At 34.5% G+C, this 19,240-nt stretch overlaps 1 protein-coding gene across 3 annotated transcripts in view; it reads left to right on the top strand.

Annotated features, from left to right (window-relative positions):
• Positions 1–19,240, top strand: part of RBM27 (RNA binding motif protein 27) — a 73,161-nt gene that overhangs the window by 12,227 nt on the left and 41,694 nt on the right. For 2 of the 3 annotated variants that reach the window (XM_079145470.1, XM_079145468.1), the window contains exons 2-8: positions 1,132–1,250; positions 7,035–7,159; positions 10,734–10,825; positions 11,481–11,674; positions 12,504–12,767; positions 14,942–15,235; positions 17,212–17,346. In XM_079145470.1, coding sequence (XP_079001596.1) covers positions 1,132–1,250; positions 7,035–7,159; positions 10,734–10,825; positions 11,481–11,674; positions 12,504–12,767; positions 14,942–15,235; positions 17,212–17,346 — 1,223 coding nt within the window. The remainder of the gene's footprint in view (positions 1–1,131; positions 1,251–7,034; positions 7,160–10,733; positions 10,826–11,480; positions 11,675–12,503; positions 12,768–14,941; positions 15,236–17,211; positions 17,347–19,240) is intronic. The other variant, XM_079145469.1, reaches the window with a different exon arrangement.

Here is a 19,240-nt window from a genome sequence, read left to right as displayed (position 1 = left end):
CTACTTTTATAATCTTATGATGCCATAATCTTATGACGCCACAATGGATATAGGTTATTTAATTATAAAGATTCGTGGGGGAATCTAGACTATATATTTTTGTTTGTTTGTTTTGGTACCAGAAATTGAATCCAAGAGTGTTTAACCACTAAGCCATATCCCTAGACCTTTTTATTTTATATTTTAAGATGGGACCCTGCTAGGTTGCTTACAGCATCACTAAGTTGGTAAGGCTGATTTCAAACCTGCAAATCCTTGCCAGAGCCTTTGGAGCTGCTAGGATTACAGGGCTGCACCACCACACCTGGCTGGAATCTAGACTATTAAACTAAGCTAAACTTTTAATTTCCTATGGTGTAGACCAAATGTTAAGTCTGACAGATTGGTATACAGGCATTGGCAATACAGGATTATTTTTTGCCCTGGCATAAGAGATGATTTTGAGTGTCAAAGTCAGATTCCTGCTACTAGAGAAAGCATGAGGCAGATAAAGTTTTTCTCTGCTTTTTGCAACTTCTCTTCTAATGACTCAAGAATTTTTTCTTTGCTTATAGCTGCTAAAGCATTGACCGATACTATTTAAGGTGTCATCCTTCTCATGTTCTCAGTTTTTAAAAAAGTCATTAAAATACCCGTTGAGAAGATTAACAGTGGTGTTGATGGCCATTTCTTTTCCTTTGAGATAGGGGGAGGGTCTCACTATGTTGCCCAGTCTGTCTCAAACTTGAAATCTTTGTGCCTCAACCTCAGCAATAGCTGGGAGTGAAGGTGTGCCCACCCAGTTTTTTCCTTGCTGGCCATTGGGAACAGGTAGTTCCTGAGGTATTATTGCCTTAGAGAAGCAGCAACTTTAAAGCATCAGGGTACCACCCTTTCCACTGAGAGAGCAAATAAATTTACACACTGGTGTAAGATTTTTGGTATAATTAGAACCTCAAAAATAGACAGTTATACAGAAATAAAGAAAATCTCATTTGTAGTATTTATATGCTATTTATTATAATAGTCACCTGTGTTGGCAGTCACTTTTTAAACTACTGATCTTTGGTTTTCCAAAACAGGGGTGATTTTATTAATGATACCACTGTTTGAAAATAATATTTTACAATTTTTTTCTCTTTGTCTAACTAGATGTGATGCTGACCCATCAGCCTTAGCCAACTATGTTGTAGCACTGGTCAAGAAGGACAAACCTGAGAAAGAATTGAAAGCCTTTTGTGCTGATCAACTTGATGTCTTTTTACAAAAAGGTAATTATTATTGGCCTTCAACCTAGTATTTATGTAAAGATTTTGAATTTAAAACTTTGAGGATTTCTTCTTTTTCCTTGTCTCTTTCCTTAATAGGGTAGTGGATGCTCTAATGCTTTTTAAGTGATTGGGTGCTTTGCAGATTTTGGAAGAGCCTAGTTGTGAGGGAGAACAGTTTAAGGATATTGAAGCCTTATTCTTGTTAAGGTAGTGAACCCATCAGTTTTTTTCTTTCTTGCCTGAGACTTTTTTTTTAGAGACTTTATAGTTATACATAGTTGGGTTCATCCTGACTCATGAGCATGGAAATCAATTTTAGTTCATGATCCCTCCAGTTTTCCCTCCGGTCCTCCTCCTCTCTGTTATTCTCCTTCTCTACTAAACTTCCTTTCACTTGGGGTTTCTTGATAAAGAGATGGGCGTGTTCCTTTTCTTTTTATGTCTTTAACTTCGCATCCTTTTACTAAAATTCTTACCATGATCTATAGTTTTTGTGAGGTTTCCCCTGTTGCTTCTCTGACATCTCCTGCCACTTCCCCTCGCTTGTTCCACTGCAGCCACATTGACCACTTTACTATTTATTGAAATGGCAAACATGTCCAACAGCTCACCCTGAATGCCCTTTATATAGTAGATAACATCCCTGCTCTCCAGTCATTTTTTTCAAACTGGAATACTCATCACTTCATGTCATGATTATTTGCCTGTTTATCTCTCTCCCCCTACCTTGTTTGTCTTTGCTTTTATTGAAAGTAGAGACTTGGAACCTACAGTGCTTGGCACATAGATGCTTGATAAGTATTATTGAGTGGGTAGATAGGACTCTGGATAATGCTCATCAGTTGATCTAGCTATTGATGGGGAAGTAGCCTTTAACTCAAATATCTAGTGGTGAAGAGAAGATAATATGGCTTCTCACTTTAATAGATAGGGATTACATCTTTTTTTCAAGCATTTTTAAGACTTCTTTGAGGAAAATAAAACAAGCTTATACATACAGAATTCCTCTTCAATATAGATGAGTGTACTCTTTTTAAAATGTGTTAATTTACTTTGAGGATGAGTCATGTGAAATGTAGAGCCAAAAAGAAAAAAAGCAAAACATAGTAAAGATATTTGGAGTAAGAGGCAAATGAATGTTTAGACATCAGAGAACTCACTGTTATAAAAAGCTACAAAAACTGGAAATGAAGTTCAGGATTCATTTTGAACACCAACAATGTATGAGTGTACCTTTTTCTCTACAACCTTTCCAACACTAATTATTATTGTATTCTTTTTTTATACCAGGATTGAACCCAGGGACTCTTAACCACTGATCCACCTCCCCAGCCCTTTTTAATTTCTATTTAGAGACAGGGGCTTGCTGAGTTGCTAAGTGCCTTGCTAAGTTGCTGAGGCTGACTTTGAACCCTTGATCCTCCTGTTCAACCTCCTGAGCTACTGGGATTATAGGTGTGCGCCACTATCATTTGTATTCTTGATAATTGCCATTCTGACTGGTTGAAATGAAATCTCAGGTTGGTTTTGATTTGCATTTCCTTAATTACTAGAGGTGTTGAACATATTTTGATATATTTGTTGGTTGTATTTCTCTTTTGAAAAGTATCTTGGGACTGTGTTGTAGCTCAGTGATAGAGTGCTTGCTTAGCATGTGTGAGGCACTGGGTTCAGTCCTGGGCACCCATACAAATAAGTATAATGAAGGTCCATTGACAACTAAAAAATAAAAAAAGAGAGAGAGAAGTATCTGTTTAGTTCTTTTTGCACATTTATTAATTGGGTTACTTGTTATTTTTTTGGTGGTAATTTTTTGGGTTCTTTATATTGTTGGTGGGACTGCAAATTAGTGCAACCATTCTGGAAAGCAGTATGGAGATTCCTTATAAAACTAGGAATGGAACTACCTTATGACCCAGCTGTCCCACTTCTCAGTATATATCCAAAAGATCTAAAAATCAGCATACCGTAGGGATATAGCCACAGCAATGTTTATTGTAGCACAATTCCCAATAGCAAAGCTATGAAACTAAACTAGGTGACCTTCAATAGATGAATAGATAAAGAAAATGTAGTATATATACACAATGGAGTATTAGTCATAAAGAACAATGAAAATAAGGCATTTGCTGGTAAATGGGTAAAATTGGAGATTATCATACTAAGTGAAAGAAGCCAGACCCCAAAAGTTGAAGGTGGAATGTTTTTCTCACAAGAAAAATATAAGGTCCAAAATAAGGGGGAAGTGGGTAAGAGAAAAAGACAAAAAGAAAGGAAAAAAGGAGGAGGGAATTCCATCAAAATAGAAGAAAGATCTGTTGCCTAGAAGAAGGGGAGTGAGGGTGAGGGAGGAGGAATAGGATGAGGAAAGAACAGCGGAATAAGTCTGACCTAACTTTCCTATGTATATATAAGAATATACCACAATGAATCTCATCATCGTGTATATTCACAAGACATTAATTTAAAAAAAAACCCTAATATCAAAAAGATCAGTGGAGTACAGGGAAGGGACCAGGGGGAAGGGGTAAGAGAGGGAGAGGGGAAGTACTGGGGACTGAATTAAAGCAAATTATATCTATGCTTTTATAATTATGCAAAAAAATCCTAATGTTTTATATATTAACTAAAAAGAACCAATGAAATCTATTGCAAAAAAATTAAGCATTTATCAAAAAAAGCTACAAAAGTTTTTATTAATTCTTTTTTATTTATTTATTTTTTTAGTTGTCAGTGAACCTTTATTTATTTGTGGTGCTGAGAATTGAACACAGTGCCTCACACATGCTACGCAAGCGCTCTACCACTGAACTACAACCCCAGCCCCAGTAATTCTTTTTTTCCCCTTTTTAATATGTATATTTTTAGTTGTTGGTAGACACCTATATTTTTATTTATTTATTTTTATGTGGTGCTGAAGGTCAAACCCAGTACCTCACATGCTCAAGATGAGTGCTCTACTGCTGATCCATAACCCCAGCTCCAATAATTCTTTAAACTTTAAAGACAATACATGAGGAAGGACTATAAAATGTATTCTATTAATTTTTTTTAAGTTGTAGATGGACACAATACCTTTATTTATTTTTATTTGGTACTGAGTATCGAATCCAGTGTCTCACATGTGTTAGGTAGGTGCTCTACCACTGAACCACAACCCGAGGCCTGTAAAATTTATTTTGAAAAGAAAAAAATAAACAGCCAGAAGTTTACCATCAGAGACAAAATCACTGTTGTTTGTGTATGGCTTTCTAGATTGGCGTTGTGGAGTAGAACTTTGTGCAACAGTAGATAATGATTTACACCTGCTTTTTCCAGTTTAGTAGCCATTAGCTACTTGTGACTATTGAGTTCTTGAAATGGGGTTCATATGGCTGAGAAACTGATTTTTAAATTTAATGAATTTAAACCCAAATCTAAACAGCCACATGTAGTTAAGTGGCTGTGGACTATTGGACAGTGCAGCTCTAGACTTGTCTTTGTTTATATTATATATTAAAGCTGAGTATGGTGGTACACCCCTGAGATCCTGTGGACTCAGGAGACTGAAGCAGGAGGATCACAGATTTGAGATCAAATCCAGCAACTTAGTGAGACACTGTCACAAAATAAAAATAAAAAGGACTGGGGATGTAACTCCTGTGGATTCAATACCCTGTACCAAAAATAAAATATTAAATGAACATATTGTTTTATAATATGCTTTTTTTTTTTAAATTTCATGTGCTGGGAATTAAACACCCAGGGCATTGCACATGCTAAGAAAGAGCTGTACCACTGAGTTATATCCATGACCTTTATTTGCTTTTTTAAAAAACTTAATAGTATGTCCTGAATATTGTTCAGTGCTAGATGTTTATCTTTGCTTTTTTTTAATTAGGCTACATATCTTTCAAATTACAAAAGGATATATGTTGTAAAAATATAGAGGAGTATGAACAAAGTCTTTTAGTTACTTTTTTTAATTTTTAAATTTTTTTTAAGATGTTGATAGGGGTTGGGGATTTAGCTCAGTGGCAGAGCTCTTGCCTAGCATGTGCAAGGCCCTGAGTTTGGTCCTGGGCCCTGGGGGAAAAAAAAAAGAAAAAAAAAAAAAAATAGACCTTTATTTTATTCATTTATTTATATGTGGTGCTGAGAATGAAACGCAGTGCCTCACATGTGCCAGGCAAGCGCTGTACCACTGAGCCACAACCTCAGCCCCATCTTTTAGTTATTAAGGGAATTTTGAAGGGTCTGGTCATTTTTTTTTCCCTAAGATACATTTAACAACATAGGAGCTAACAGTTTTATAATCATGGAAAAATACTTGCTTCACAAACTATTAGAGTGAAAAAGTTTACTTGGGTGTGGTGCCATATGCCAGTAATCCCAGGGACTTGGGAAGCTGTGGTAGGAGAATTGCAAGTTCCAAATTAGCTTCAGCAGTTTTTTTTTTTTTTTTGTATCAGAGATTGAAAATAGGGTCACTTAATCATTGAGCCATATCCCCAGCCCTTTTTATGTTTTTTTTTAGGGACAGGATCTCACTGAGTTGCTTAGAGCCTAGCTAAGTTGCTGAGGCTGGCTAACTTGTTTTTGAGATCCTATCTCTAAAATAGAAGTCTGGGAAGCTGGGGAGATAGCTCAGCTGGTACAGTACTTGCCCTGTAAGTACAAGGCCCTGGGTTCGATCCCCAGCACCGAAAAAAAAAAATAGAAGTCTGGGCGCAATGGCGCACGCCTGTAATCTCAGCAACTCGGGAGACTGAGGCAGAAGGATTGTAAATTTGAGGCCAGACTCAGCAATTCAGCGAGACCCTAAGCAACTCAGTGAGACTGTAGTTCTTAGTATAGAGGTATACTTTTTCTTTTTTACTAAAAAGTAAAAAGTGCTGGAACTGGAGCTCAATAGTAATGTACCTCTGGGTTCAATCCCCACTAACCCCCCCAACACCCCAAAAAAAGATACATCATGAGAATACTCTTACTATTCTACGTGTGTCCCTTTCCCACCTATACTACACAGTTTTGCCAATTTTTACATCTTTCAGTTTCATTATGCAGATAAACACATAAAAATATTATAATGTGCTAGGCGTTGTGCCCACACCTGTAATCCCAGCTGCTCAGAAGCTGAAACAGAGAAAGTTTGAGGCCAGAGCTCAGTGTACAAGGCTCTTTGTTCATTCTTCATTACTGGTGGGGTGTGGGGGGAGAGAAAGAAGAAAAAAAAATCTTTTATCTTTGAGATTTGGTATTATCAGTACTCGTTCTTTTTTGTAGATGTTTTATATTCTATTGTATGATTGTCCCATAATTTATTTTACTAGTCTTTTATGGAAATTTGGAGTTGTTTTCAATCTTTTGCTATTTCATATTCCAAGAAATATTCTTCTATGGGTATGATTTGTATACTTTCAGTTATATCAGAGGGATTAAAAAACTTAGATGTAAACAGGTTGTGGTGTTGCACACCTGTAATCCCAGCTATTCTGGAGGCTGAATTATGCAGATCTCAAGTTCAAGACCAGCCTGGGAAACTTAGTAAGACTCTTAAAAAATAAAGAGGTCCGGGAGTGGAACTCAGTGGTACATAGAGTACCCTTGGGTTCATTCCCCAGTACTTTGGGGAAAAAAAAAAAACAAAAAACAAAACCTGGAAGTGGGATTCTTTGCTTTAAGGTAAGTATTGTTTTTAGTCCTATCAGCAGTATATGTGATTGTATCTTTTTCAAAAGCTTTGCTAACAATGTTTAAATTCTTTTTTGGTTTGTATAACATTTAAATATTATTTCTTCTCAGAAACTTCAGGTTTTGTGGACAAATTATTTGAAAGCCTCTATACTAAGAACTACCTTCCACCTTTGGAACCAGTTAAGCCTGAACCAAAACCACTAGTCCAAGAAAAGGAAGAAATTAAAGAAGAGGTAATGCAAAATTATTGTTTTGCTTTTGGGAACTTCTCAGAGTATTCTTAGCTGTAAGTTGAGCATTTTAGACTTAATTGTCTATTGATTGATGTTTTTGTGTTTAGGGCATTGTACAGATTCTTAGGGTCTCTTGAAGAATTGGAAAAATTTCAGAGAGCTTATTTAGGGATCTAAGCAATACTGTAGTGTATTGTTGAGGGATTCAGAGAAATCTTAAATCCAGTGACTTCTAGAAAAAGAAAATTTTGTTAAATATAGAGGTTTGGCTGACAGTAAAGTATTAATGAAACCTCAAGAGAGATGATTAGGTAACACCTTTTCATGTATATAAAGAAGCCATTTCCTTTTTTTTTTTTAACCGTATAGTTATTTTAAATGTTAATTTAATTGTAAATACCATCGCCAACATTAGAAAAGCAAAAATGGCTTTGTAATATTCGTATATAAAGACATGATTATGGATGGCTACCCAATTGTTTAAACCAAGATGGAAGTTTTAAGAGTTCATTTGTATTTCCTTTCATATATAGATAACATAGCATATGGGAAGAATGTGAGTTCTATAATGAGGCTGCATGAACTAAAATAGCAGCTCTGCAAGTTACTTCTGTCTCACTTTTACATCAGGAAATGAGGATCATAGTGCTTATTGAGGATTAAAAGAGATAGGTACACACATAAAATCTCATATATATATCAATTAAATATATATATTTTTGAAATTTTCTTGTCTGATACCTGTCATATAAACATTAACTATTAAAAAATTCCCAATATTTGTTTTTATTACTCTTACTCTGAATACAAAATGACTTAACACTTTTTACTTGGAAATAATTTAAGCTGACATAAAAATTAACATGAATAGTAATTCAAGCACCCATATGCCCTCTGCGTAGTTATATTTATTGAAAATGTGCCCTCTTTGCTCTCTGCAGGTCTATACCCATAACTTTTTTTGTTGTCATTAGTATTAGTAAGTCATAGATATCATAGCCCTTCGCCTTTAAAAACTTACATGTATTTCCTAAGAATATTAATCTTTTAAAATAATACTGTTATTACATTAAATTTAATGTCCTTATAATAGTTCTGGATCTAAAAAGTTTATTGGTACTGGGGATGGAACCCAGTGGCACTTTACCACTGATCTACATCCCCAGTCCTGTTTTTGAGATAGGGCCTTGCTAAGTTGCTGAGGGTGTCACTAAATTGGTGAGGCTGGCCTACAGCTTGAAGTCATTTTACCTCCTATCTCAGCCCCTTGAGCTCTGGGATTACGGACATGTGCTACCATGCCTGTCTATATTCACTTTTATTTATGTATTTATTTATTTTGGGTTCTAGGGATTGAACCCAGGGCATTTTACTACTCAGCCACATCCCCAGCCCTTTTTAGTTTTTTATTTTGAGACAGGATCTCACTAAGTTGCTGAGGACCAACCTTGGTAAGTTGCTGAGACTGGCCTCAAATTTGAGATCCTTTTGCCTCAGCCTGTTGAGTCAACTGGGATTATAGGCATGTGCCGTTAACTCCCAGCCTTCATTTGTGTTTTTACCCCCCCGCCCCTTTTTTTTTTTTGGTACATAGTATTGAACTCAGGGGTACTTGACCACTGAGCCACATGCCCAACCCCTTAATTTTTTTTTTTTTTTTTTTGGGCAGTGCTGGGAATCAAACCCACGACCTTATGCATATCAGGCAGGGCAAGCACTTTACCACTTAGCCACATTCCCAGTTCAGTAAATCATAATTTTGAAAATTGTGAAAAATGGATATTAGCTTCTCTATAGAGCTCCTCCAGCTGACACTTGCTGGCATTTCTTGTTTCTAAAATTTTAATAACTTAATTGTAATTACTGACATAAATAATAGTTCACATTATAGTGTATAAATATAGTAGTTTAATGTAATTCTGTTAGCTAACGTCAAAGAGGAGTTTTTGAAGCAGCACCTATCTTTGGCTAATTATCTCGTTTTATGGTTTGTGGATATAGTTACTATAAGCAGGGTATGAAACAAATCCAAGGACTAGCCATCTTAATTTTCTTCTCTGATCCTCAACTGCATTGTACCATTAGGTATTTTATAATTAGACTGTTGGTCACAGGAGGAACCAGGTGAAAGAATTTGGATCATTGGCACAACTCATCCTGATGCTGAAAAAACAACAAAAGATATGTGCCATGATTTACGAAGCACACCACATTTTTTCCTTTTTACTTTTTCTTTTTCCCTAATTGTTTTGTGGAGGGAGAAACTCAGTCATTTGTTTTATGGAGTTTCTTTATTGTCTGGATTTAGCTGATTGCATCCCAGTGGAGTAATATAACCTCTGTATTTCTTATAAATTGTAGAATGATTTTTAAACACAGTGTAATGATTATATAGTAGTTGCTGGTGCCATATGGTTGCCATATTGTGGCTGCATTTTATATTGCCCGAATTTTATTAAATTGTCATCTCCTGGTCCCTTCACTCACTTCTGGATTTGTTTATAAGAAGCTTTTCCATTAGATGGGATTTTATTTAATTCTTGCAGATGACTTTATGTTCCCTTTCTCAAGTAAAGGCTATGTTTGTGCTTTGAGAGGGCCTTATTTGGAGATAATAATAAAATCACTGGTTCTCTCTTTTCTTTAGTACTGGGGCTTGAACCCAGGGGTACTTTATCAAGGAAGCGTATCCCCAGTCATTTATTTATTTATTTTATTTAAAAAAAAAAATTGAGACAAGTCTTGCAAAGTTGTTGAAGGCCTCGTTAAATTGTCCAGACTGGTGTTGAACTTGTGATCCTCTGCCTCAGCCTCCTGAGATCTGGGATTACAGATGTGTGCCACTATGCCCAATTGTTCTCTTTTTATTTCTGGTCCCTCTTGACTGTTAGGCTTTAAAAGAAACCTTAAACTGGGCTTGGTGGCACACACCTGGTAATCCTAGTGATTCAGGAGCTGAGGCAGGAGGATTGCAAGTTTGAGGCCAGCCTGGGCAATTTAATTGCAAGACCCTGTCTCAAAAAATAAAAAAGGCTGGAGGTGTAGCTCAGTAAAGTGCCCTTGGATTCTATCCCTATTACTGCAAAAAAAAAAAAAAAAAAAAAGTAAATAAAGCCTTAACATTTCCATTATTTCCAATACTACTTTTCTGTAATTTACTTAAAATAACTTAATTTTATAGCATTCACTAAATTAACCATTTGTTTCTGAAACCTCTTAAAAATTAAATAAATCTAAAGTTCTCTTTATGTGTGAATAGATTTTATAAAATTAGGAAGATAAAAAACCATTTTACTTTATGATGCTTGGTTTGCTGTTTCTATTTCAGGTTAAAGAATGAGTTGCTTGTTTTTATCCTGTACTACCATTTCTTTTCTTAACAATTAATAAATTGCTTGTTAAAGTAATCTGAGTGTCTTTTCTGTTTTTCCTATTGCCTAATTCTTGGAAATGATATGATGCAGTATTTCAGTATATTTTTTTTTCCCCTCTCTTGTGCTTGAAAGATTGTCAAGTGACCTTGTTTTGTAATTTATACAGACTGTTCTTATTTTTAATGAATGTTCTTATATAGGTTTTTCAGGAACCAGCAGAGGAAGAACGAGATGGCAGAAAAAAGAAATATCCTAGTCCCCAGAAGACTCGTTCAGAATCTAGTGAACGAAGGTTTGTTTGTTTTTAATTAGGAAGACATTGATATTTTATTTTTTAGTTGCTTTGCAGGACTTTTAAACAATTTTTAAATGTTCTGACTCCTCTAAATTCATTAAAGAAAGAATGTTATTTATCTTTTCTATTTATTGTCTTTGTCTTACTTTCTATTTCTTTTATAAACAATCATCATTATGTTCTTTCCCCAAGAGCTCATGGGTGGGAGCATTCTCCTTAGAGAATAATAATGAAATGTTCCATTTGGTCAGGGGTGCTCAGTTTTAAAATTATCTATATCATTTTATATTACAGGTAAAACATTTGCATGTGGAATCATCAACTTGTCTTCAAAATAATACTGGTCTTTGTTTAGGAAAACTTGGTTTTGAGCCTTTTTTCTTTTTCATGTCTAAGTTACCGCCCCCACTCCCCCCCCAAATACTTTGGGTTCTTCTCTTTTTTTCATTTCGCCCCACCCATTTTACTTGAAGTGGGAATATTTTTTCCTTTTTATACAATGGATTAGAAGAATTATATGATAATCTTACACTTTTCTATAAAAACTCAAATGTTATGAATTTTGATGACTTGGGAGTATTTCATACTCTGGATTTGTTTGTTAATTTCATTTTTATAGCCTACATATGGCTTTTATATCTGTGTATTATAGGACACGTGAGAAAAAAAGAGAAGACGGCAAGTGGAGAGACTATGACCGGTACTATGAGCGGAACGAATTGTACCGTGAGAAGTATGACTGGAGAAGAGGCAGGAGTAAGAGCCGGAGTAAAAGCAGAGGCCTGAGTCGAAGTAGAAGCCGAAGTAGGGGACGCAGCAAAGACCGGGATCCAAATAGGAATGTTGGTGAGTGGATAAGAGGTGTTCTCCCCTAAAAGTTTTATTGCTTATGTCACAGGGGTACAAGAGAGTCCTTTGAAGCCAAATGTACCTTTATGATGTCTAAACAATATAAAAATTGGAATTGCCTCCAAAAACTGAATATTGATTTTGTTGGAAAGATAGGGCTCTATTCTTGGGTTGGAATCAAAGGAGTTTGATTAAAAAGAAATTATTTTTAAGGTATCAAAGTACATGTCTAGACTTCAGTCATTTTGTATAATTTAAAAAATGTCCTTTCATCAATAAAGCTATTACTTGAGGAAGAGGATTGCCTGCTTTTGATTTTTGTTTTGTTTTTCATAAATATAGTTGATTTATAGTAAGGTTCCCTAAAGTTTATAAAATTAAAAAGAAAAAAGTTCAGTAGATTACTGGGATCCTTATCACTGATCTCCTAACTTAGATAATATTCCTATTAAATATTAGTAGAAGCTGACCCTTTTTCATTTAGTGTAATCAATGTTGATATTATAAAAGATGATGTTTTGTAAGTTATTGGTCAAGATATGTGACATTATTCATGTTCCAGCTTTTAGAATAAATTAACAAGAGCAGTTTGGAATATAAATAGTTTAGTAAGTTTACTCCAGTGTTCTCATCTTTCCCATTCTGTGAGAAAATAAGTTGATGTTCAGCTTTTAGGATAAATTAATAGCAAGAGCATTTTGGAATATAGATAGCTTTGTAAGTATCCTCCAGTGTTCTCATCTTTCCTTTCTGTGAGAAAATAAACAAATTTAAGAACATAAAATGTGTGATCTCTTTGTTTCTTCTTTTTATTTTGTCTCTAAAGCAGAACACAGGGAAAGATCAAAGTTTAAGAGTGAAAGGAACGACCTGGAGAGTTCTTATGTGCCTGTGTCTGCACCACCTCCAAACTCTTCTGAGCAGTATTCCTCTGGGGCACAGTCTATTCCCAGCACTGTTACTGTGATTGCACCTGCTCACCATTCTGAAAACACAACTGAGAGTTGGTCTAATTACTATAACAATCATAGCTCTTCCAATTCTTTTGGTCGAAACCCACCACCAAAGAGGCGATGCAGAGATTATGATGGTAAAAATCACAACCTTCTCTTATATTGTACTTGAAAATATTAGTAAAAGTACATGTTGCCTATATTGAGTACTTTTTCAGTATAGCACAGATTTGTGTTATAAGGGTTGATTGAAAGCATCTCTTTTGGGATATGCTTATTTACCTGTTCTGTATAGTGCTTTGGCTCTTATCAAGAGAATATTTAAATTTGACCCTTTCTACTTTGTTTTTTTTTTTCTTATTGTTACATAAAACACTAAGTATACCATAAAGTTTGGTAGATACTAGGAATTATAATATTTCTGTATACTGTTTATTGCTGGAAATTTGTTAATAAGCACATTTAACCTACTTAGAAATTTGATTTGCTGATTTTCCATTTGAATGAATGGATCAGTATATGTATTATTTTAATTTTTTTATTATGGAAATAAATATTTATACAAGTTGACAAGATATAATTGACCCCAGTATATTCATCACCTTGTTTCAACAGTTACCAACTCATTAGCTATCTTGTTTTTATTTATACCCTACCCACTTCTCCCTGACCTGTATTATTTCAAGCAAATCATAATATCATCATCATTTTTTTTAGGTACTGGGGATTGAACCCAGGGCCTTGTGTATATTAAGCAAGTACTCTACAACAGAGCTAAACCCATAACCTTATTTTCCCCCTATATCGAATGAATGTATTTTTACATATTTATTTTTAATGGGGAATAGAGTGAAATTGTAATTGTAATTCAGTGTTAAAAATCTCATTACTCCTGTTTCTGAATTCTTCTCAAGATCAACTTAATGTTGTCAATTTCATATATATAGTTTTCTAAGCATGGTCTGTGTATATGTATCTTTTTTTTTTTTTTAGTTGTTGATGGACCTGTATTTTATTTACTTATTTATATGTGAATTTATTTATATGAGAATCGAACCCAGTGCCTTACACACTAGCAAGCACTCTACCACTGAGCCATAACCCCAGCCCTGTATATATATATATATATCTTAACAAATATAATTGCCCCTACTTTCTTTGCATAGATGTTAGTATACTATTAATCCTTTCACATATTTTTTACTTATTTTCTGACAATAATCCTGTATTAATACAAAGAGAATTCCCTCAGTATTTCTATAGGCTTCTTACAACTCTGTATGTACAAAAATATGTTCAACCTATTTCTTATTGATGCATACTTGGGATTTCTCTCATTTTTCTTTTATAAACAGTGCTGTAGTAAATAACTGATATATAGTGCCTACTTAAATATTTTATTTATTTTTGAATATATTTTTATTTCTAATTGACACAGTAATCATACACATTTATGGGGTAAAATGAGATATCAGTTTATGTATGTAGAGTGTAATGGTTAGATCAGGATAATTGGCATGTTTATCACTTAAATACTCTTTGTGCTGGGAGCATTCAAAATCCTGACTACTAGCTATTTTGAAGTATTCAACTGTTTGTTGTAAACTAAAGATATCCTGTGTTGTAGAACATTAAAACTTATTTCTCCTATCCAGTTGAATATTTTAAACTAAAATTTCAACTTACAAATACAGAAAGAATGGTTACTTTAGAATAACATTATGAAGATATCTTATTGAAGTTATCTGGTTCAATACTTTTATTTCCTTTCCTTCCCAAACTTTTGTTAATTTGATATTTCTTTAAAATATCTGAGTTTTACTAGGTTTGGTGGCACACGCCTGTAATCCCAGTCACTTTTGAGGCTGAGGCAAGATGACTGCAAGTTTAAGGTCAGCTTCAGCAACTTAGTGAGGCCCTCAGCAGCTTTGCGAGACTGTTTCTCAATAAATAAATAGAGCTTGAGTTGTGACTTAGTGGTAAAGTACCCCTGGGTTCAAGTTCTGGTTCCAGAAAATCTGAGTTTTTATTATAAAAACTTAATAGCAAATGAGTTAATCTGATTGTACCTAGTAGCTTATTCTTCCCTGTTATTTGTTATCTCAACAAGTCAGTCTTATAGTATAAAAAGTAGAGGATACACCTTTTTCTGCTTTAAGAACCTGTGATGATTAATAGAATGACACCAAGAAAACTTTAAACTCTTTAGAGAAAACGGTCTTATAAATCAGAATGGTGGGTTTTTCAGGGATTTGTTTTATTTTTTGATCTGTAGGTAGATCTTAATAAGATTCTTTTTTTATTCTTACAGAAAGAGGATTTTGTGTACTGGGGGACCTTTGTCAGTTTGATCATGGAAATGATCCTCTAGTTGTTGATGAAGTTGCTCTGCCAAGTATGATTCCTTTCCCACCCCCTCCTCCTGGGCTTCCTCCTCCACCACCTCCTGGAATGTTAATGCCTCCAATGCCAGGCCCAGGGCCAGGCCCAGGCCCTGGTCCAGGCCCTGGTCCAGGCCCAGGCCCAGGCCCTGGCCATAGTATGAGACTTCCTGTTCCACAAGGACATGGTCAACCTCCACCTTCTGTTGTGCTTCCCATACCAAGTAAGTACATGTTGGTTGAATCCTTTTTTTTTTTTTAATGATGAATTCTATTCAGAAGAACTTCATCCTTTTGGTGAAATTGACACTCCGTTTATATGTTTGATAAATAAATTAACGATAGAATTTGGAATATATTACCATAATTAAGATGCTACTTTTCCTTTTTGCCATCCGTTTTTGCTTGGAATTATTTGTAATACCTCAGCATTGTAAATTTTGCTTATGATAGCCTAACATATTGACTTGTGGTCAAAATTTTGTTAGTTAATAGCAGAGAAAGAGCATGCTACTAATTTAGTGAAATTTTCCAGTCTTTAAAGGAAACCTCTTCAAGAATATCAAAATATCATTTTAACAATTTTTATCGAAATTTTCAGACATACACAGGGGTAGAAGAATAATACATGCATTGCATATACCATCATCCAGTCTCAGTGATTATCAGTATTTAGCTGGTTTTGTCTCACTTCATGCCACCGCCCCCCCCAACTTTTTGGGTTGGTGGGGTTATACTCAATTTAATTCCAAATGTCAAATCATTTTACTAGTATATATTTCATTATGGAATCTTTACTGACAAAGGAAGGTTTTGTTACCTGGGATTGAGCCCAAGGCACTTTAACTACTGAGCCACATGAGCTACATCCCTAGCACTTATTTATTTATTTTTTTATTTTATTATTCCATGTATGTATGATATGTCAAAATACATTCTATTATCTTGTAGAACTAAACAGAACAAGTAAATAAAATAATAACAATAATTACTAGTGTAGTAATAACAGTAAGACTATAAGATGTAATTGAATGATAGCATAAATTATTTATATATATGCAAAAGTATGAGAAACATTTAACGTGAGGATATTTTAAAATTATAAGAATGGCAAATTATTTTAAAAATTATTGCCATTCAATTTATTAAAGCTGTACTTTCATAAATTTTCTTTTTTTGAAACATTTTATTTTGAGACCTGAGGTTTGTTTAGTTTTTGCCTCTCTCACGAGAGGCCCTGGATTCATTCCTGAGCAACACACACACACACACACACACACACACACACACAAGCATTTTATTTTGAAATAATTATAGATTCACAAGAAGTTGCAAAAATAGTTTAGCATGATCTCGTGTATCCATAACCAAATTTTATCTGTGGTACTACTAAAGATAACACTTTAAAGTTGGTAAAGATTGGCAGAAATTTGGTCAGTACCAATGTGATTCTTCTAACCTGGCATTTGTGAATTTTAAATATTGTTACACAAATAGTTTAATAGTGAAGTTTAAGCTGAGATATCGTTCTCCAGATAATGAAGTATTCTTTATATGTAGAAATTCTAACAATAAAAGATGTTATCTCACTAGAGGAACATATTTGTATAAAGTTAAACACAGGAATGTCATTTCCCCTAACATTTTGCTATGAAAAATTCAAGCCAACAGAAAAATTGAAATCAATCTACTGTTACCCCAGAAAATGTCAAGTCCCTTTCCAACCATTCAGGGGCAACCAGTTTTGTTTATCCTTGATTAGTTTTGCTGTTTTGAAAAAGAACGTCATTAATTTTACATCAGTGTTTAAACTTGTGTATCTGAAATTCATTAATTCTGTTCATAGCCCAATAGATTTTTTTTTTTTTTTGGCACTGGGGATTGAACCCAGGGTCACTTTACCACTCATTCACATCCCCAGCCCTTTTTTTTATTTTGTGAAAGGGTCTTGCCGAGGTGCTTGGGGCCTTGCTAAGTTGCCAAGGCTAGCTTTGAACTTGAAATCCTTCCGTGTCAGCCATTGAGTAGCTGGGATTATAAGTGTGCCAGCCATTGAGTAGCTGGGATTATAAGTGTGCGCCATCAGGCCTGGCCCAATTAGAGCTTTGAAGTATGAATATCTAATTTATTAGTACTAGTATAGTGAGCATTTTTATTAGGAAACATTAATGCTGTACCTCTTATTTTTTGTAATCTGTAGGACCACCCATATCACAGTCAAGCTTGATAAACAGTCGTGACCAGCCTGGGACAAGTGCAGTACCCAATCTTGCACCAGTGGGAGCAAGACTACCTCCTCCCTTACCCCAGAACCTCCTTTATACAGTATCAGAACGTAAGTAAACAGTTGACTTAAAATTTATGAGTTTTGTCCCATCAGCCTAACTCTTTTATTATAAAACTAATTTCTATTTTTATGGACTGTGTAACTACAAAAAATATATCCACAAAGCAGTTTATTCTATAATTATGCCACATAGCCATATTTTAATGCTTTTTGTGATCTGGGAGAGAAAGGCAAGGTCTTCTATTTTGGAGAAGTCTCTCCCATGAAGTAGCAACATTTTAGTTTCTTCTATATTTAAATCACTTCACATTTAAATTACTGTCATCATTATATTTTCTTTCAAACCCCCCAACCATATCACATAGTGCTGCTACACTGATTTTCCTAGGATGGTTCTTAATGAGAACTTTTTAATAGCCACCGTTTCCTTCTGAACCATCAACGAATCTGTCTCTGGGGCTTCTAACTCTAGAATCTATCCCCTCCCTTCTTGGTAATCTGTTTTCACTCTTTCCCTACACATGTCTTTTCTGATCAGACAAATTGTATCCTCTCTTTGTGCCTGTCACTACTTGGCTTTCTTTTTCACCCCTAACCATATTCTCTACTCTGTTAAGATCCAATTTTTCTGAGTTACTTGGGGAACATTGTTGCTCTGCGCTAAATCCTGTGTTACCAAAAAGTATTCATTTTATAATGATGTATGTATAGGTCTGTGTGATTTTCTTGGTATATAAATTGTACATTCAGCTGTTTAGAACAGAATTTATATCTGATGTTTTAATTTTCCTTTCTGTTTCATGTTCAGTATCTCTTGATTACAGTAGTGTCTTTTAACAGTACATGTTTGTTCTGTTGCTGCTCTCATTTTTTAATTATGGGAAATCTGAAATATATATAAAATAAAGAAGATAGTGTAGTGAAATTGTAGGTGCCAGGATAATGAAGTCCCATGTATCCATCACCCAGCTTTAGCAGTTATCAGCTCATAGCTAATTCTCTTTAATTTATTTCCACCTGATTTGGCCCTCATCATTATTTCCAAATGCCTTTTGGACTGGAAATAGGAAAAGCCACATTATTTATCTCAGTCTGTTGCAGATGACATATTTTTATATTGTTAAATTTAGTATTGTGACTCATGAGATAAAGATTCCATTTGGTTTTAATTTTTAAATAGCTGGCAGTTAAGAATATTTCAGTAATGGAATTTAATATTCATTAATTCAGCAAATATTTATTGAGTGTTTATTATGTGCCAGTTGTTATGTTATTTGCTAGGGATCCAAAGATAAGATCCAAGGTCCATGTTGCTTGAAGTTCACTTTTCTCTTTTCTCTAAAACGAAGAATATTTTATGATGGAGCAGTGTAGGCCTTCTGGAATAAAAATTGCAAACTTTCATTTTTCAGGGGCTGATAATGTCTAAGCAAATTTGGGATACAAATATATTTAGCAGCTTCTTATTTTGCCAGAATGAGAACTATATATGAAAATATCTAGTATTTCAATTTTAAAAATGGTTTTACACCAAAAAAGGTATAATCTCAGAATAAAGGACAGTCATTTAATATTTGTTTTTATGAAATATTTACTATGTTCTCCCATTTTTGTTTCAAGACCAATAAAAGGTGATAACTTCCCATTGGCATTTATGCTTGAATACTTTAGAAGGTAGTCTCATGTACTTGTGAAGATTTTAATTAGATAACAACTGAATATTTTTAAAGTTATAGAGCATTTGTGTTGGACAGTTCAAAATTTTGCTATGCAAACAAATTTGGGGTTTTTCTTCCACTCTTAAAAGCCTAAAATTTTTAAAGAAATTTGAAAACCTAGGAGATAATCCTTCCTTTTCTTCTTGTGGTACTGGAGATTGAATCCAGAGGTCAAGCACTTGCAAGTACTCTACTGTTGAGCTACATCTTTAACCCTTTTTAGT

This window comes from Sciurus vulgaris, assembly GCF_902686455.1.
Source record: "Sciurus vulgaris genome assembly, chromosome: 6".
Lineage (NCBI taxonomy): Eukaryota > Metazoa > Chordata > Mammalia > Rodentia > Sciuridae > Sciurus > Sciurus vulgaris.
Note: the sequence above shows the minus strand (reverse complement) of the source record. Positions and strands in the feature narration are given on the sequence as shown.